Here is a 21,694-nt window from a genome sequence, read left to right as displayed (position 1 = left end):
TTATAGGTATTATAATCACTCATAATAGCTCTGTTATTAAATAAGGAATTCTAGTGATTACTTATAAAATCATTTTTTTAGTAACTCAAAGAAATATGTAGTAACTTAAAGAAATATTATATATAATTTATTAATGAAATATTATATAGATTTGTAAGAGTTTTTATAATATTATATATACAAAGATATTGTGATTAATTCTGACATTATATATTATTTCCTGAGACTATTACATAGTTCTGTATATTATTTTATGTTCAAAATTATAATTTTAATCAATTTCGATTAATATTAATCAGCGATTAGACATTAGTGTTACCAGTAATTTGTATTTATCAAATAATAATAAAATTATAATTTTATTTATATATTAAAAGCATAATATCAAATGCTGTAATCAATCAAATATAGAATATTTAAAAAATAAGAAAATTTTTACTTTGTTCTAATAATAAACTAGTTTTACTCTTCATATTAGCAATTTTTCCAATAAATTAAAGTCAATCAAAGTTGATTGAAGTGGCCCTGAGTGTATACATTGTAGCAAGATTTGTTGTCTACAATATGAAAAAAACGAAAAGCAATAAGCTTATCTTAAAAATAATAGTTTTACATTAAGATAACGCTAAAAGGACGTATAAAGGTAGCGTGTATTTGCGAAAGAAAACTTGTGGAAACAGAAATTGTGTTTCTCGCGTCAACTCGATAAGTCCGTACATTATGCACATGATCGGGATTACTCTGATTCGTGTACTTGCCAGGTCATAAAATTAAACAAAAAGGTAAAGTACTTGCGTGCATTTCTACTTATCAATGTAAATATAATTAAAAAATGATAGTTGAATACAGCGTATATCTAATATTTTTCATACATAGCAAAAATAGATTAGTTGTAGTTAATTATAGCTGTGAAAATTTATATGCGGCAGTTACATTTTAGCAACATACATCTGACATTTAGCTATATATTCTTACTGTGTAATTTTTTTCCGTGTAAAATTCAAGTTTTCTACTCAAACTCATGCTAAACTATTTATGATTTATAGTGCGGTTCTCTTGTGTTTAAAAAAACATTTTGTTATGAATTAGTATGAATAATAAACAAGTGGCACATTATATATATACAAATGCGTGTTTAATTTTTATTTATTTTTCATTAATTTTATAAATTTTATATGAATAAAAAATTTTCTTAAACTATTTCAAACATGAGGGAATATTACGTATAACGTTTAAAATAAATTACCCGTATATTTCAAAAAAAATTTGTAAAAATAACCTTTAACCTTTGAAATAATAATCTTTCCTTAAATATATTTATTATAACGACAAATTCAACATTTCATGTAAAATATATGATAAAGTTATATTCTGAAAATGCCTTTTTTTCAGAAAAATAAGCTGGAAATAGGATTAATTATATTTCTCCAGTATTTTCTCCAATTATTAAACAATATTTTTCAAAATTTTATTTTGCACATATATCTAAGATTATTTACCACATTGTTCTAATTTTACTGAAATGTTATTTTGAAATTAATTGCGCAAACTGTTATTAGTAATTTACAATACGTCTACATCTATTTTTTTTAATATACCTTTCTACATAATTACAATATATTATATATATTATATTGTTGCGCCCGTTAGATCGGTCAGCTGTTCTGGCCGATCGATATATTGATTTTTCGAGGAGAGCGTTGTCCAGCTCTAAACGCTTTCCTCCAAAAATCAATATATGATCGGCCAGGACAGCTAACCGATCTAACGGGCGCAACAATAGTATATATATTATATGCATATATGTATATTTTGCAAGATTATAATTACGAAATATATATTTTTATACAAGTTTTCGTCATATAGTTAATAAATGTTATTTTATAGACGCATGTCTATTTTAATATTACACATCTGCATTATATAATATATGTATACCTTTCATATTATCACTTTCTTATGTCATCATTGTCATTTATTTGTCATGTCTTTATATTCAATGTTTCTAATAGATATTTTTAATAAAAAATAATGATTTGCAGAGTTGTCTATATATTATTATTTTGTACTAAAATACTACAGATAATTGCAAAGATATATGTCCATGATTAATATTATGTGAAACAAATGTCAGAGTTATCTGGTATTTTACAGGAAAATAACGACACACACAGGCCTGCGCAATGCTTAAACTATCACATTTTATCAAGTATACTTGAAGGCAAATAAGTTAGAACATAAGTAAAGTCATACAAACAAATCTTATTAAAAATTAACTCTATATTTAATCAAACTAGACACGTGGACATTATTGATTAGACGAATCAATATCAAGATCGATTCAAGACTTCTACTACTTGAAACTCGTCACCGAACCAGCCGAACGGAACGCAACAATTTTATTTTGGAAAATATGTACTTGGGACAATAAAGAAAAAACGAAACACGATGTTTGTGACCGTGACTCTGGTGCTCTTAACCATTCTTCTCATTGCTTTAGCGTTGCGTCAGAAATCAAATCAATTACCACCAGGTAATTTAATTTCTTTAATTTTTTCACTGAGTGTCACTTTGACTTCTCACCAACAATGACTGTTATATTTTTGACTGCAATACAATTTTACTTTTTACTACTTGTAATTTTAGAACATAGAGTTTTTTACTTGATAAGGACCCAATAGAAGGCTGAAACTTTGTAGATTTTAAATAAATCTATGCCAGTTTGATTGATTACAAATCCGTTATTCTTAATTGTTTAACTACCACTGGCGACAATAAGTTTCGTTATTATTATTATACTTAAAATATACTTAGCACTTCTTCTGTATGTTTTTACTTAGTACTTGTAATCTATTAAAATAATTGTAACATACAAGTAAATATAACGTTAAAAATATACCTAATAATAAAATGTGCGCCCTCCCCCCCCACACACACACATAGAAAGGGGTGGGAGAAAGAGACTCTCAAAATTCATCAATTAAAATACAGTAATAAAATAATTCTCAAAAAAATTAAATAAAAGTTATTTGTTTTTATTTCAAAAAGTAGTTTTTGTCATGGTCTACAATGAATATGCAGGGAATATTGAATTCTTTACGACTTAAGGCTTACTACACCTATTACAGATCCACCTATTACAAGAATACTCAATTGAGTTACAGCTTCAAATTTAAATCTTTATTGTAGAATGAAACTTTGAGATATATATCACAAAACTTAAAGCCGGTAAATCGGAGATTAGATTTAAACAGCCACATGTTTGTAAATCTGTTAAATCACTAACGCTGTCACCCAAACGTAGTGTTAGTGACCGCATGACAGGTGATTATTTGATCTCTGATTGACTATATTTCTTTGAAAAATTTTTTGCAACAATTAGTATCGTATGAACAGAAGGAGAATATTTTAAGATACCTTGCACCTGTCGCAATTATTAAATATTTTATATAATTTCTACATTCAAAAACCCGTAATTTAATTTCAGGTCCCTTTCCTTGGCCGATTATTGGAAATCAGTTGTACTTACAAAGATTAGCGAAAAAACTTGGTGCAAAATATTTGGCTCTTATGGAACTCAGTAAAATGTATAACAGTGGCGTCATAGGTTTGCAACTAGGTACTATGTCTACGATCGCTGTTTCGGATAGCAAGCTCGTGCAACAAATCTGCGTTAACGAAAAGTACGACGGGCGTCCTTTTAATGAGTTTACGAAGCTACGAAATCTGGGAATGAAAAAAGGTAACGAATCCTCAATCGAAATTCGTCGAATACTAAATCTTTGATTGAAAATCGACTTAAACATTTTTTTATATTTCAATAACATATTGCAACGTAGTTTTCCCCCGGGAACGCCAGATCCGAGGGGGCTACGCCCAATTAAACGGAAATCTCTGTTTATACGGTAACGAGTAACGCTCTTCTAGCTAGATACGATAGTTTATGAGAACGGTAGCCTCAGTATCTCTCGAGAATGCTCTCGATACGGTATCAGTAGCTTGCATACGGTATCCCCCACTCGCTCGAGATAGCTTTCGTAGCGAGAACGGTAACTTATAGGCGGTATCCCCCAAATATCGGACGAGATTGCTCTCGACACGATAGCGGTATCTGGTATACGGTATCCCCCAATATCGATCGAGATGGCTCTCGATACGATAGCGGTAGCTTGCAAGAACGGTAACTTCCCAATACTCTAAATTGTTGGGCGCCAGGCGCGACTTCTCGCGCCACACAATAATCAACGATAATACGGTAACCAACTAGAAAGCGTTACAAGTGCCGGTAGCTCTTTCTCTCGAGACGGTAGAGTGGCGTGGTTCTTATTGAGACGGAAGGTGTGGAGATGTCGGATCGAGGCAGGTCGTATAAAGACTCGGTACTCACTTACTAAACATTTAAAGAATATTCTGTATTTCTATACTGATAGTAAAAAAACGGTAACAATGCTGCAAGGAGTTTACTCCATGCGTCTGTATACAATTAATTCCCGGGCATTATTCTGATAAAGACAGAAACGAATTATAGACACAAAAATGTGGAAACGACAGAATTGATAATACGCGGCGGGAGGCCGACGAGGCTCTCCGCTCGAACAAAGATAAAATCACTAATGGCGGAAACAAGTCGCGGTAACAATGATTCTAATCCTATGACTGTCGGCTCCGGCGTAGTCCGAGAGGGACGTACTCGCGGTATCAATTATTCGGGGCCGGTCGGTCCGAGCCCTCGTGCGGCCACAAAACTCTACTCTTTCTTCAAGTTACCTTACACACTAATATCACTAACGAAATCGAATTCGGATGATCGATGTCCTTAGTGGAAACGGTATCCGGTATCCGGTCCCGCACGAGGGTTGACCGCCTTTTCCGAACCTTACTTAATCGATGGCTGCCGAGTGGGGACCTTACAATAGTGAACGGAATCCTGGTCCCTGGAGTCTTCGGTAGCTGTCGCGGTATCGGGGCTCGTCCTCTGCCAAGTACACGCAGTCACGGCTTGCCGAACAGTGAGGAGCCCCGGTCCCACGCCGGCCGGATCGAGCCGCCGCGCATGCGCGTGCTTCGATTTTCGGTCGATCCGCACGCCTCGATCCCATGCTGCGCCGCATCGCCTATCCACTTGCCTCGTGGTCCGTGCGTGACGACTTCCGCCGGGGAGAGTGCTATGCCATTTTCGGTTGGCCCGGCTGGCCATGCCGTGGCCGAACCGATCTGCGTGGCGGGCCGTTTACAGTTTGACGGTAACTCCCCCGGTCCGCAGCCCGGTGGCGTGCCCTCGGCGTGATTCCTCTCAAGAATCTTTCCTGTTGCTATGCGGTATCCTTTCTGCCACGGTATCCTCACGGCGGCGGTATCCTAGCGGCTTAGGGCGGTAATAATCAGCCGGGCTCGGTGCACGGCTCGGCGGGGAAACTCTGCGCGGGGCACCATTCCTACTGTCGACTGCTCGCGATACTTTTTCCCCCGATGGCTGCTCCTCCTCCGTTCGTGGTACAATAAGATTAAGCCCTCACTCGGCGCCTTAGTCCTAAATACCCTAATTAATCTGACACGGTAACGCGGAAACTAAAAAAGAAAGAAACAAACGTAAAACAAAGTCGCGTCCCCCTCGGCTCGGCGAGGAGGAGCCCCAAATCGACCCCCTCGGTCGGGCTTACGCCCTTGTGACGAACGCGACCAGACGCGTCATGTCACAATATATAACAAATATAACATATATAACAAATTATATTCAAAAAAATCAATGTCAATATTTTTTATCGAATAAGAAAGAAAGATTAGATTTTTATACTTTACATTATTTATCTAAGCGTGCATTTATTACATCTCGCCCTTGTCAAAAATTCTTAATATATCTTTATAAGTAATTTTATGACCTCTGTATGAGTTATGTGAGATCTAGAGATATTGTAAATCAGTGATAATATATATTTATTGTCATTTAGGGAGTGGACTTATTTAGATTTTGTAGGAAACCTTTCGATTAAATTTGACTCGTGCAAGAGTCAAATAATATTATTATAAACGTTGTTATAACGTTGTTATAAATAAAGAGTCATATAATCATAATAAATAATTATAAAGAGTCGTTAAATATGAATTAATAAAAAAATCTTTGGTATTAGGGCTCACGATGAACGATGGTCCGGAATGGAAACAATTGCACAATTGGACTACACGTGCTCTGAGAAATGTCGGTTTCGCTAAACCAGCGATGATAGACCTGTTGGTGGATGAATTAGCGATCATAATAGAGAAACTAGGAGACGGTGGCGTGCGACCTTTACGACCCGTATTCGCGCCCGCTCTGATTAATGCTCTTTGGATGCTGGTCTCAGGAACAAGGGCATCTGCTAATTCTTCAAAGTATGTAAAAATATTGTCGAAAAAATCAAAAAATATCTTTTTTTACTTCCGCGGATTTATTATCGAGAAATCGAGGAAGGAAATTAGTTGTGATCGCGTTTATTGGTTTTACGATGCTTTTAGGTTACAGAGGTTCATACAACTGATAGATCATCGTTCAACATATTTCGATTCGGCCGGGGGGGTTTTGTCCGCTTTTCCTTGGTTACGCTATATCGCACCAGAGATGTCAAACTATAACATACACTTAAGATGAATGTCGAACTGAATGAGCTTCCTAATGGTGCGCGATGATCTCAAATTTAAATTTTAACTTCTTATTTACTGACTAATTGACTATTTCGTATTTTGTGTCTGCAGGACAATATCACTGAACACAAAAAGCGGTACATTGAAGGGAACGAAGCCGACTTTATCGATTTGTTCATCAAGGAGATGCACAACAGCAAAGGACAGCCAGACAAAGCCAATGTGTATGAAGGTGCAAGCTTCAATTACTTTCTATTACCGAGAAAAGTCCAGAAAATATCGCAACAATTCTTTCGGATATTCCTGGCGAAATTAACGCTTTGCTTTGCATGCTTCGTCGGTCCATTAATGAAAGCGTCATGCATACGAGAGAAAGCATTATTTTTATGAGCTAGAAAAACGCCCATTATACGCACGAGCACATCTATTTTGTTCTTTTCAGATGGTAATCTAATTGTGACATTAATTGACTTTTTCATCGCCGGTACCGGCACTACGACAGCGACATTGGATATTCTCTTCTTTCAAATAGCTAATCATCAGGACGTGCAACGCAGATTACACGAGGAGATCGACGCTGTGATTGGTCCCCATAGAGTGCCCACTTTAGAAGACAGAAAGAAGTAATTTTATGTTTTTAAGAAAAGTACAATTGCTTTTTCTAATAGAAGAAAAGTACCAATATCGGCATATCGTTGTTTTTTGAATAGTATTTTTTAAACATAAGCTAAAAATAAAAGTTTAAAAACATGAATTCGGAGAATTAGATAATGCCAAAGTAACCAAAATTATTATAATAAAGTTAAAATGACGTCAATTTGAATAAAATTTGATGTTAAAACTCACAATCAGTAATTAATTAATATCATTTTACTTTTATCGTGATAATTATGTGTTACCTGGATGACTTTTACTATATCAAATGTAGTAGTTTTCGAAATTATAATATTTAATTTAGAAAATATCGACTTAATGACATTAACCTTGATATGTGTTCTAGAGATGAGAGTCCTGATCAATATTTTTATTAATTAATTGGCGATTTTATATAATTTTTTAAATAAATCTATATAAAATTTAAAAATATTAATCTTATCTGTTCTTTAACTCAGATAACACCATGACCTTTATACACGTTGTAAAGGTTATGATCTTGAGTTATTTTCAAACAATTTTAGTATTGTTTATTAAAAACATTATTTTAACATTTTCTTATGGAATGTTTGTAAAATAAAATATAAAAATTCCTATTTTCAATAATGATAATTTACGATTATATCATACTTTGTAAATATTTTATTATTATATGATAATTTGCCATATTGTTATTGTTTTAAAATAGAATATAAATACTTGAATTTTGCTTAAATATTTTAAAATACAGCCCTATAATTGCAACATTACAGATTTTATTCCGATATTATCATTATTTCTAAAAAGTGTACCATACAGGATACGAAATGTTAAAATTTTAATATTAATATTAAAAAAGTACTTATACTTTAGTACATGGAGATAGAAAATGTTAAAAACGTTTTTATTGACAGATTAAAAATGGTTTTCCCAAAAATTGAATGATGAAACTTATGTATAATTATATATAAATGGATTTAGCTTTTAATACTCTATAATTTTTATTGTTACAAAATTTTAAAATTTTGTAAAATAAGAGGCGCATGTAAGAGTAAATAAAAAAATTTTTAAGTTTTTGAAAAACAACTTTATTATTGTGAAGAGAGTATAAAACTTTTGTATAAAACATTTTTTCATAAACTTTATATTTTTAAAAATATCCGCCAAAAGCAAAATAGTTCATTATTTTCAAGGAATGGTTTCAACCCCTAAACGCCGAAATATGCCGCTAAAAAATATAGGTGTAATATTTATTTATGCTCTATAACATATCCACAGCTCATTAAAATCGGTGAGGGACACTTTCGACCGTTCCCTTGTCAAAGATAATTGTGTAACATTTAATAAATGTGTTTCTAATAAAACAGCGGATATTTTTGCGTATCTGGTACATATATAAGAAGTTTATAAGATGTTTTCTGTAACACTTTGCAAAAGTTAAAAAGATTCTGTTCAGTGTTGTGCTGTGTAAAGAACCTATGCACATATATTGTATCTTATGTTGTATCTAATTATTATTTTTAGAGGAAAATTATTTCATTTATAGACTTTTTATGTAAAAAATTATTCAAACGTTCGGTTTATTACATGTCAAATTTCGAATTAATTACAGAATGCCCTACACGGAAGCGATAATGACCGAAAGTCAACGCATCCGGAACGTGGTACCTATATTGCCACCACATCGCACTGTCGAAGATACAATCCTTGATGGTTACAAGATACCGAAAGATACTATGGTTCTTCTGAATGCGGAAAGCAACAATATGGACCCGGAATTATATCCTGACCCAATCTCATTTAGACCGGAGAGGTATATAAACAAGGATGGCATATATCAGACACCAGAAAACCTTATATTGTTCGGCAAAGGTCAGTAAATTATTATAAAATTTATAAAAAGAATTTTTATAAAGTTTTTGCATAACAAAACAGTTATAAAAAACTTAAACGTCGTAAAAACTTTTGTGAAACAAAAATAATCACTTATGTTTAAGCTTAATTGCACTTAAGTCATTCTTATATCACATCGTAATGCATGTGTGTAATTAAGATTTACTTATTTTCATTTTATGTACTTTATAGTATGACTAACAAATTATCAAATATTTATGTACTCTAGAACTCTAGATAGTCTAGATCGCTAATTTATGACTTTTGTATGAAAAATGAATCGCGCTAAATATTCGGTTTCAACTATATTTTGGAATCAAGAAAATAATGATGACAGTATATTTAGCGCGTACACGGAAAGAATTTTCTCTTAAAAATTACCCTGAAAATCGTGATAATTGTGAGACAACGTAAACTTTGAAGAATTTTACCATACTTTTAACAAAATTTACTAAAATTTACTAAAATTTAGTAAAATTTTAATAAAACTGAGCAAAGTTTTAGTAAATTTTGTTAGAAGTATAGTAAAATTTACAAAATTTTGCCAAATTTTATTAAAATTTTAGTAAATTTTGTCAAAAGTATAGTAAAATTCTTCAAAGTTTACGTTGTCCCACAATTACCACGATTTTCAGAATAATTTTTAAGAGAAAATTTTTTTCGTGTAGGTTGATTTACTAATATACTAATGATGGAAATCATTAACACTAATAAAAGTAGAATCACATTTAAGCCCATTTCTACCACCGTAGATTAACTTTAATCTTGGATTAACTTACTTTTCATCTTTTTCTAATTTTTGGAACTAAAATGAGATAAGTAAGTTAAATCGAGATTAAAGTTAACCTACGTTGGTAGAAACAAGCCTTAGTATCGTCGCCATTTTCTTGATTCCGAAATGACTAAAACTAGATATTAATATAGTTTAGGCTTCACATAGTTCCTTGATTACTTTTATCGAGTTATTGGAATATTGAAGCTAATTTTCTTAATTTAACGCTTATATTCTCTACTTGTTAATTAACTAATTTTGATCAAACTGAAAATTCGTGAATTAATTACTCTCATTCATATTTTATGATCTAAAAGAATTTTTTTCCTTTTCCATAGGAAAGAGAAGGTGTCTTGGAGAAATTATGGCAAGATCAGCAATATTTCTCATATTTGTCGGGATAATGCAGAAATATTGTTTACTTCCGGAACCAGGTAAAGGATACATTAAAGGGGAATTTATTACCGGATTGTTGCGTGAACTGAAGCCTTATAAAATGTTAATTGTTCGGAGATAAAATAACATTATACAATATTTACTTAAATGAGTTTCTTGTTTAAAAAACGTTTTGAATTAATTTTATCAGATTAATAAATATTAATTTGTAAATTTGACTATAATTTTTTTAAACCGGCATAAGTTTTGTATTTAAATAATACATTTGTATTTTAAAAAAATTATACAAATATACAATTAAATTATCTAATTACTAAATTATTAAATTCATAATTATTCATAATTATTCTATTCTAACTTAAAAAAATACTAATAATACTTAAATATATAACACTTAATATTGTGTAATTAGAACTAAGATTGCCTAGAAAAAAAGATTAACTTTGTGAACTGTTTATAATTGCACATCTAGATACAAATTATATTAATAAAAAAAGCATTCTGAAAAAAGTTTTGTATCCCTTGTATAAAGTCTAATTTATAAACTGATATTAATACGTGTAATTCATTTTTGGAAAAGGATTTCCAAATCTATGAAAGAAATATATACAAAATCGTATTAATGATATGTATGAATGACTTTGAACTATTGACCCAAATAATTTAATTCTTCGATTTATTCTCATTTATTAATTTCTTTAATAACAGAAAGAAAATATTATTAATAAAATAAAATAAAATTTTAATAAAAATATTTTTAAAATATCGGCAATAGTTCCGAAAACGTCCAATCTCCAATTTAGTTCAAATTTTGAAAATAGGTTTCTTTTAGAAAAAAAACATATTTTTTTAAATATTGGTCAGTAAGAAATCTATAATTTTTTAATTTTTATTATTAATGTAGAAAAAATTAAATTGCACAATCATTATTTTCAATCTTAATTTCCAAAATATATATATTTTATATCACTTAATAATACTTGAAATGGATCTCTTTCCATTCTTTTCACTCTATACCGACTTAAATATTTACACATGATTTATTAATGTATCTTCTCTAATGCCAACTCTATTTAAACAAGCTTGTAAAGCGCGTAAAGCACCACGATAACTCAATAGTTTGCGTGTAAGCTCCACTTTCCGGATCCACAAAATTCTTTAAGTGATTGACAGTTTTATGTATGTAACCACCCACACAGAACATAATATGTATTACATATCTAATGGATATCCTCAACAGATATTGGGGATATCCATGAATATATAGGAAATATCCATTAGACATGCTATAAATATCCAGATGTCCGCAATATGCAATCTAATAAATATCCATAGGATATGTAGATCAATATCCAGTCGACATCTATAGAATATCCAGTGGATATCTACATATATATCCACTAGATACTGCTATGGATGTCGATTGGATATTGATTTATATATCCCATGGATATTTACTAGATCTTATATTGCGGACATTTGGATATTTATAGCATGTCTAATGGATATTTTCTATATATTCATGGATATCCCTAATATCTGTCAAGGATATCCATTAGATATGTAATACATATTACGTTATGTGTGGGAGGATGTCATAAAAATCATCAAAAGTCGGTGAAGGCCCGTCGAGCATGCTCTGAGAGGTCCTGTAGTTACCACAGAAACACTTTCGTCGCTGGGGAAGTCTAATTTTAGACTTGTTTCTTGCACTGCGAGTGATCCTTATATAGCGTGATTGTTGCATCTTACTTCCAAGTTGCACGCCGCTCTGTCGGCGACGCCGCGCACTACTCGGCTGGCGAGTGCGCGGCGACCGAATATCTAATGGATATCTTTAGTAGCTGTTTAGTGGACGTGGATATGTGGACAACGCGTGGATATCTAATAGATATCCTTGATAGCTATTTGGTGGACGTGGATATGTGGACAACGCATGGATATCTAATGGATAGCTGTTTGGTGGACATAGATATGTAGATAATGTGTGCATATCCATTAGATATTCCTGCTAGTTATTCAGAAGATATAGATATTTAAGACATCTATTAGATGTCTACTAATTATCCATAATAGATATGGACATTATATAGATATGTAGATATTTATTAGATATCTATTAGATATTTTGTTCTGTGTGGGCATATTTCCTTAAATCCCTGTATCCCTTCCAACAATCAGTATGAATTTCTGTACCTACATACTTTGGTATCAATAATAAAAGATCTTATCTTTAACTCGTTTATTTTCGGTACACATTTCCAAACAAAGTTGTGTCCTCTGCGCTCTATCATACCTGAATAAATGTGTAAATAATTTTAACATTAAAATAAGAATTTAATATAAACACACAATCCAGCACAATCTTAGAAACTAATATTTTAAATATGTATTTTCTATTACAACTAAAAAAGCATACCAAATATTCACAATCCTTATTCACGAAAACGTCTTTTTTGAAATTTCCTCCGAGTACCCAAGCAGCATTTTTCGGTTAACTTTCCAACTATGGACTACTTTCCTACTAATCACAACGCGTTGTAAGTAGTCCAAGAAAGTTAGAAAATGTAACTTTAATTAAAAAAATAATACTAACGTTTTTTGGACGTTGTCTTATGTTAAAATTACGACGTGCCTTTTTTATCACTTTTCCGACGTCAAATATGAAACGGTTTAAGTTTTATTATCTGACGTTAAGGTATTTAACGTTCGCCTGACGTTATACCCAAATAGCACTGAATGTTCCAAGGACGTCCATTTTAAGTTTAATTCAGATCCGCACGTCCATGGACATAAAATAGACATTCACAGGATATCTATTATTGGAATTAAAATGGATGTTCTATTCAGAACGTCCTATGCTCGATATCTGATTTATGTCCGCACTTGGATCTTACTTTTATATAATTTATCTTTATTATTTGTATTATGTAATCTAAAATAAATATTGTAAATTATATATATATATATATATATATATATATTATTTACAATATTTCTAGTTAACATTAATTTATAAATAATAATAAATTATATTATTTTTAATTTTCAAAAGGTTTATTTTAATTGTTCTACTTTTAGATATAATATGAAATATGTAATATAAAATAATACGTATTATTTTTTTATTTATTATTAACATTATTAATTATTTGTATTTTTTTAAATGTTTGTTATAATATATTATTGTTTCTTTTTCGTTTTTTATTGTTTCGTTTTTTATTTTCATTTCTTTTTTTTTCTTTTCGGTTTTTTTTTTTTTTTTAATTTCTTTTTTCGACCAAAAGAGAGATACAGCAATTGGTCTGAGTCAAGCGCTGTCTCTGACTTAGTTTACACCGAGCACTTGGTACGCGTATTAAATAGTAAATAACTAGTGAATGTGTTTAATCATTGGCTGATCAGCTTTTTACTACTTGATACGCGTACCAAGTGCTCGGTGTAAATTAGGGCTCTGTCTAACCAGTAGCATAATGGGCGCTAGACAGAGAAAGAAATTGACCCGAACCATGTCTCTTCTTTGTCTTTCTGCCGGACACTTTTCAAGAGCTTTTTGCAGGAAATGCGCAGTCCATGCTTTATGTCGATGATTTTTACAAAATTTGGATTAACCCACTATTGCAGCAAGCTCTTTAATTGAAAAAGGCCCAAAAGAAATAATCAAACGATATTAGGTTCAAGATTTGGTTTATTTCGGACTTTCTATGAATGTCCGAAATTGTGACAAACGTATATCCCATGGACGTCCATCGAATGTCCGACGGATCTTATTTGGACTCTTAATGGACGTCCAAATGTTTAGAAGCGGATATCCATTGGACATACAATAGATGTCCTTGTGCTATCTGGGTATTCTGCACCACACTTTTCGAGCGACTTTAATACGTAATTCCCAACGTTAAGTTTGATATAGTGTGGAACGCCGACTTCGTCATTTTCATTCCTCAAAGAGGAAGATAAATAATCCACCATTTTTTAGTATATTTAGATTAATATTTTTTAACGCATTTTATTAACAATTGAAAGGATTTAAATAATACGTGTTAAAGTTAAATTTGACAACATGTCTATTTTAAAAGTAATTTTGATAAAAAAAAATAAAAATCTACATTTTGAAAATTTCAGTTATTTAATAAAATATTTAGTAAATTGGAATATTTTAGAAGGGATTCGTCTAATTTTGACTTATCATTTCCACATTTATCAATAAAGTTGGTTTTGTTATAAATTTTCAGTGCTGGGTTCGTGTATTTGTGGCAAAATTACAATAGCATCAAAGACTACGCAACTACATTTTTTCTCCAAAGCCATTATTACACCAATGCCGTTATATGGTTTGAATAGAAGCACGAAAACTACAACTAAACTATTACGAGTTGTAAAAAAATGACCTCAGGTCTAGCAGAATGTACAAAAGCAAAGTTTACAAAAATTACTTACACCAACGTTAAAACTGGTGAAAAAAATGTAACCTCAATTTAACTTATATAAGTCGGCTCCCAACGTTGGTATAACTTAAATTTAATTCCCCAAAAGAGGGTCTAAACGACGTAGCGAAAACGTTGGATACCAACGTTAAGTGTGTTTATCTTAACGTTGGGTGGACGTCAAAATGCTGCTTGGATAATTTTACACTCATTAATTTCTACAATTATTCCAGGAGCACCGATTAGTCTTTTCGTTTTGTATTGTCTATCAAGAGCTATGGTACAAACTTCTCTGCAGAACGAAAATCTGTCTGCAATTGTTTCACGAAAAATCGTCTCATTATCAATGAGACTACATTCGTATTTTGTTTGCTCAAAAGAAAATCGCCATACAAAAGCAAATGTTATTAATATGCAACTCTCATGACTAATGTGACAGTGTTCGAACCATGTATTGTGTGCTGCTGTTATGCTGGAATGGTCATATTTTCCAGATTTGAAACACCGAAAAGAACCTAAATTACCTCTTGTTTTGACATAAACCTTTTTCTCACGTTTGTAGTATTTGATGTATTGAAACGCGTTGCTGTAAATATGCATAACACTTTAAATTTAGTAGATAAACTTTGAGAATATATAAAGACAAGAGAGATAAAAAGAATTTTGTTGCAATTTCATAATTTGCGTAATTTCATAATTTCTTTGCATCCAAAATTCGGATAAAAAATTGTGAATTTACGCAATTGCAATAAATTTTTTCTTATTTTTCTTAATGGATATACTATGAATGCTAATTTAAGTACATGTGGATATCTAATGGACATTCAATATCCATGAACATATATATAGTGTATATACATTGTATATTTTAGTGCTATTTGGGTTACGGCGTATGTTAAGTTTTGCGTGAGTTTACCTTCGATCTTAACTTTGTGTATGCTTACTACGTGTACATGATGACCTTTACGAAGCAATTCTTTAATCAACTTCACTGCCCAAATATGATGACTAGTTAATGGAATAGGTTCCAGCAATAAAATTTCAATGGCTTTGACGTTACAAAACCCATTAAAATACAAAAACAAGATGAAACAATAAAATAAAATAACTTAACATTGTTGCGAAAAGCCTCTCGCGTTGTCTTTCAATCAGGGCCAAATACATCTAATACAGTACCCTCCTCTTTTCATTTCAAGATAATGGTATAATATCGTTTCACGTAACAGAATGGCAAAATGACACATTGACATTTTCTCGATTTACTTAAATAATTATTATTAAAAAAGTTAAATAATTATTATTAAAAAATGCAAAAAATGCACAAATACTCTGTGTACATAATACTCAGTATCTATTCATGCCCTACTACTGTCATTAAAAACGAAAACATTTGCATGCAAAAGATCATTTAATTAATGTAGATCATTATGTAATATATAAGAACAAAATCATTCTTATTTACAGAAAATTGTAATTATTTATTATGGTATCGAATACAGAATCTTTACTAGCAAATTTAGCAAAAATATTTAGGTGATATAAAATATAATTAAATAATTAATAAATTTGATATGTAAAAATGCAATTAAGTTGGAAACAATCAATAAACAAGCTAGTTAAAACATAAAAAAAGACAAATTAAAAAAAATATTTTTTTATAAAATTACATGCTAATATGTATTTTTTTATTATAATATCTCTTATAATTGTTTTCTAAAAAAGAAAGAAAGAAAAGGATATATAACATTTGTTCAATTAATATTATATTTTCTAAATTTGTTCATTAATTTTCATTTTTTAGATTAATTAATATGAATAGCCGTAATTACATCCAAAATCTGTTAATATTTAATTCGCTTATGCCTGTTTGCTTTTACGCAATTTTAATGCGTATATTTGATTACAAAAAAAACTAATCAGTATTTTTATTACAAAGAATATAGTTAGTAATATTATACTAAAATTAAGAAATAAAAATGCATAAACGTCGATCAGATTTTGTTCCACCCAACTCTGAGATCTAAGAGGTGTTGCTAAGCTTCCATTTGGATGACGAACAGAGTATTCGATACCCCAAACTGCTAAATCTAATGGCGGTACTGGCCGATCTCGGAATTCACTAGATAATTGTTTTATGTTTTTCATATAACTGCAACAAAAATGTTTTATTATTAATAATATAATACAAACTTACACATAACTAAAGAAATAGCTATACATGACAAAACAAAACAAAATTCAAATTTCAAAAATTAATCATTTTATAGATAATTATTTTAAACCAATAGATAATTATCTTAGACCCTTTTAAACCAATTATTTACCGTATTAGTTTACACAATTTTTTAAATAATTATACTATTAATTTAGTGCTTAAATAATAATTATAATATTAAAACGTAATCGAAGTATAATACCTTTCATTGTAAAGTATTTCTTCAACTGCGTCTAATATAGTTTGCATAGACAAAGTGTTAAAATCCAGATACACGGCAATGCCTTTAGATAATAATATTTGTGTATTGGATTTTTGATCCATGAAGAAAGGCATTACAATTATCGGTACACCATGCCATATGGCTTCGTGCGTACTGAGAAGACCACCATGCGTCCAAATTGTTCTTATATTTTTATGAGCTAGATATAAAAATTTATTATACTATAAAATTTAAATTTTCAGCTATTATAATATCATGTAAATTTTATATTAATGTAAACATTTCATTAATTGTAAATATCCTGATTAACGTAACAAAATAATATTTTTCAGTCAACAACTTTGTCACAAGTAAATTATTAAAAATCTTTGTTTTAATAAAAAGCTCTTTTATTATAAACAAACAGATTAAAAGTAAAAGACCAATTTCAATTTTTTATCTATAATTAAAAGCTAAAGTTAGCTTAGATAGAAAAAACTGTAAGCAAAAACAAAATTATGCTGGGGGTCTCGTCCGGATGGACTTTTAACTATGTAGTAGTGCATCCCTGCACGTCGTATCAACAGAATTTTAAAAATAAAAATAAAAAAGCGTCCTAAGGGCCTACTCCGATCCGTGCGCTCCTTAGATACGCGCGCGTCCATAGATACGCGTACGTCCGCCATAATTCTTCATTATTTTTCTGTTCGTCGATCAACACACATCGACACGTCAGTCTTTTCGTTTCTATTTGCTAAAGTTATTCCTTTTCTGAGACCCATTATGGGTAAGTCCTCGCGGAGATACCGTTCTAGATCTCCTAGAAGTTACAAACGGCACAAGCGTAGTTCTCCTCGGGATTCTTCAGGCGATGGAAGAAGATCGCGTAATCCGGAGAATATCGAATCGCATTCCTAAGAAGCCTCTCTCTCAGTTTCTCTGGATTGTATCCTGGAGCTGCTAGCAGATCAAGGAAATCGGATCGCTGCGATCGAGGCAAATTCGTATGTTCCCGCGGTGTCACCGTCTGATGCTCCGGCGGATACTCCTCCCCCTCCTTCTCAAGGTCAGCGTCCAGCGGCGACATCATGGTGTCGCAAAAAGATCCCAGAGCCTGTAGAGATCGCAGCTGAGCTGTCTCAGGCCCCTGTTTCTGTCCCGTTGCAGCCCCAGCCGGAAAAGGCTGCGTTGTCGCAAACGATTGCCTCTGTGCTGCAAACGGAAGGTAAGCGCTTACATGAGGTCTCGGACGGTTCCTATGAACCGGGGCGTCGTACCAGGTGCGTTCCCTTGTCAACCCTTTTTGTTGGTCCATCCACAAATTGTCATAGAGGGAACGATTCCGATCGAGTCCTCGATAGCGTTTATTTATTAAACCTTCCTTCTTCTGCTTTGCTCGTGACACCGTTCACAATGGTTTTCCGGACTCTCTGAGGACTCATTTACTTTCCGAGCACGAGGTTAAGGGCGATCTTTCGATTCGGGCCCTCCTAAAATTAATAAAGTTTTACTACCTATCTTGAAGATTTCAGCATCCGCTTTGAAGCAAGACGAAGCCCAGGCTTCGCATCATTCTCAGCTTGCGGCGGCTTTAAATGCGCTCGGCTTAAGAATTTCGTCGTTGATGTCAGAGAAGATAGACCAGGAAGAAGGAAGGAAGGCCCTTCTACATGTTGCTGAAGGAATCCACTTACTTGCTGACCTTCAGTTTCTGACTAGGTCTTTGGATTCGGAGAGTTCTCGCGGTCTGTGGGGTAGACGGCTCTTTTACGGCGCATAGCATCCGCCACGCGTCTACATCCCTTGCAGCCAAACAAGGAGCTCCTGTGGACCTTATATTATAAAGAGGGCCGCGGACTGGTCAGGGGAGTCGCATTTATTTGCTAATTTTTATAATCGTCAATTGTAGATTCTGACGCATTCGCTCCATTTCATTTGCAAGTACCTCCTCTGCATAGTCCTTAACTAGACAATTTTTTCTTTCTTCTCGGAATTTTTTTTTCTCGTTTAAAAAAAAGCAGACGTGTCTTTACTTCCGTTACTGCGGCCAGTTAATTTGCGCTTTGAACATCTACATAGTTAAAAGTCCATCCGGACGAGAGCCTAGACATAATTTACGGATTAAACGAACTCACCGAGTGAAATTCGATCGTAATTATGCTGGGGGTCTCGTCCGGATGGACTTTCCCACCTTGGTTCCTGCTTAGCTTTCACCTGTTCCCACCCAATTTTCGAGTTTACGACTTACTGGCCTTTATTGGTTTTGAACTATCGAACTTCACTCTGTGAGTTCGTTTAATCCGTAAATTATTGAATATATGTGACACAGTTCAAAATATTATTTAAAAAGTTTTAAACTTTTACAGATTGCTGTATCATTGTATTTAATTACTTCTAAATTATCTCAAATTTTAACATAATTTTCTTATTAATTTAAAAGTTGTTTAATTTTTGGGTCACTCTCAATTCTTATGTAAAGAATCAAAAGATATACTTAAAACTTTGCTTTGTGGCATCCATTTCACAATCATTGTATTGTTCGGTATTTGAAATGGCACTTCAATCTCCAATTTCCATAGTACTCGTTGCTTCAATTTCGATAAAGCCTGCATAACGGCCTTGATTTTATCTAACCCAATAGTTTTCCATTTTACATTTGTTCCTAAAGATATTACGATAGCTCCATTGTTTGCTCCATCAAGAAATACACGTATATCCTGCAAAATAATAATAAAATGAACATTTGATACGTATGAATAATCAATAATATATAAAAATATGTATTTTATAGTTAAAACATCTAAGTAACTGTTGTAACCAGTCGTAAATAATACATTTTCAAGTAGATGTCTAATTGTAAGTAGAAAGTCATCATCAAATTTATTTAAATAAAATTTATACATTTCTTATAAGTCATTGTTAAAAATTAAATTCTATTGTATTGTATTTCTTATTTGAATAATATATACCGTGTAAAATTTATCTTCTACTTGAAATGTTCTCATAATGTGTGATTAATTAATAATTTATTAATAAAAAAAATTACAATATTTTTTATTTAATTGCTCTATTTATTTAATTATATATCTTAGTTTAAATAGGAAAGGTAAATTCTCTGAAATCTTTGGATATAGATAATTCATAATTCGGTCTAGGCTTCCATTTCATTCCATTTCTGAGAAATTCCGTTTTCTTAGAACATACAATTTTTTCTTTGCTAAAATATTTTTACACTTATTAATTTTTGCTAGTTCTCAAATAAAAAAAACGGTTTCTCTTACCTCGGGAAGCGATTCAACTACCTCACCAGCAATTGGTTGTACGGCCTGGACATTCAATCCTGCAATTTCCAAAGTGTTTGGTGGTAAGGGAATTCCAGACGAAAATGCAGCATGAGTATTAAGTAATAAAATATTAATTCTGTCTTTTTCTATTTCATGTAATGGTCTGATCGCGTGACCTACAAATTTCTCAGCAAACTGTTGAAGAGTTGGAAAATAATAGTAATGTCGTAAGACATCACTTGAAATGTAATATAAAACATTCCATGTTCTTTGCCATAAATTTACGGGTTTTATCATGCTTGTTAGAAATGGTCGAACAGACGGATAATTTGGACCACCAATGTAATCTTTGAGCCATGGTGCAGGGCCAAACGGAACATATCCTACTACAGGTGGTTTACCTTTAGCAATCTGAAAAACAATTCCTAATAAAGTGACAATAGAAAATATAACAGTAAAGAATTGTTATTTTATAAAAAATAAGGTAAACAAAAATTAGTTAAAAAGTTATTTTTATTAGCAGTAATATAAAACTTAGAAGTAATATCTAGCACTACTTCTTGTTTTACCAAGTAGAGCAAATTAAAATAAAAACGTTTTGCGAAGTTCTCAATATTTAATAAGAAATTAATTAATAAAAACAAATCAGTTTTAGCAAAAAGCGACAACTTAATACATTTACATGCTTATTTACGATGCCTTCACGACTGCACGAGATTATTTAACAGTGTACTTTATAGATAACATAATTTATTAAAAGAGAAAATAGTATTATGGCTCTTATAGGTATTATAATCACTCATAATAGCTCTGTTATTAAATAAGGAATTCTAGTGATTACTTATAAAATCATTTTTTTAGTAACTTAAAGAAATATGTAGTAACTTAAAGAAATATTATATATAATTTATTAATGAAATATTATATAGATTTGTAAGAGTTTTTATAATATTACACTTCTCGCAAAAATTAAAGGGACAAAAAAATTTTCTAAATTTTTTGCCAATTTTCAACAGGCTGTATTTTAGTGAAAAATGGTCGTACAGGAAATAAAAAAACATAGCTTTTGAAGCTTGAAGACTCTAGTTTTAGAATTTTTTGGTTAAAAATTTTTTTGAGCACCGGTAGCCATGCAATTCTTGGATAAAGCACGAAGAAAAAATTTTCAAAATTTTTTACATTTTTTTTCGCTCTACGGGCATGAAAAAAATTTTTCGAGCTAAACCAATGCATAGGTCGCATAGCCTGTTCATT

The 21,694-nt window shown here is 31.7% G+C and overlaps 2 protein-coding genes across 2 annotated transcripts in view; one reads left to right on the top strand and one right to left on the bottom strand.

Moving 5' to 3' along the window:
• The first annotated feature begins 670 nt into the window (after positions 1 to 670).
• On the top strand, positions 671 to 10,469 carry LOC118645014 (probable cytochrome P450 305a1). Its single transcript, XM_036285240.1, is given in 9 exon segments — positions 671 to 782; positions 2,298 to 2,533; positions 3,488 to 3,742; positions 6,129 to 6,369; positions 6,493 to 6,652; positions 6,730 to 6,850; positions 7,061 to 7,241; positions 8,864 to 9,123; positions 10,255 to 10,469. Coding segments are annotated over 8 exon segments (1,482 nt in total). The 5' UTR covers positions 671 to 782; positions 2,298 to 2,448; the 3' UTR covers positions 10,434 to 10,469.
• Positions 10,470 to 16,489: 6,020 nt separating this feature from the next.
• LOC118645012 (UDP-glycosyltransferase UGT5-like) overlaps positions 16,490 to 21,694 on the bottom strand; it is a 13,409-nt gene continuing 8,204 nt past the window's right edge. Inside the window, exons 3-6 of the mRNA XM_036285236.1 lie at positions 20,438 to 20,851; positions 19,651 to 19,873; positions 17,157 to 17,376; positions 16,490 to 16,888 (exon numbers count right to left, since the gene is read on the bottom strand). Of these exons, the coding sequence (XP_036141129.1) occupies positions 16,597 to 16,888; positions 17,157 to 17,376; positions 19,651 to 19,873; positions 20,438 to 20,851 (1,149 nt within the window). The 3' untranslated portion in view covers positions 16,490 to 16,596. The remainder of the gene's footprint in view (positions 16,889 to 17,156; positions 17,377 to 19,650; positions 19,874 to 20,437; positions 20,852 to 21,694) is intronic.

The sequence above is a fragment of the Monomorium pharaonis genome, chromosome 4 (assembly GCF_013373865.1).
Source record: "Monomorium pharaonis isolate MP-MQ-018 chromosome 4, ASM1337386v2, whole genome shotgun sequence".
Taxonomy (NCBI): Eukaryota; Metazoa; Arthropoda; class Insecta; order Hymenoptera; family Formicidae; genus Monomorium; species Monomorium pharaonis.
Note: the sequence above shows the minus strand (reverse complement) of the source record. Positions and strands in the feature narration are given on the sequence as shown.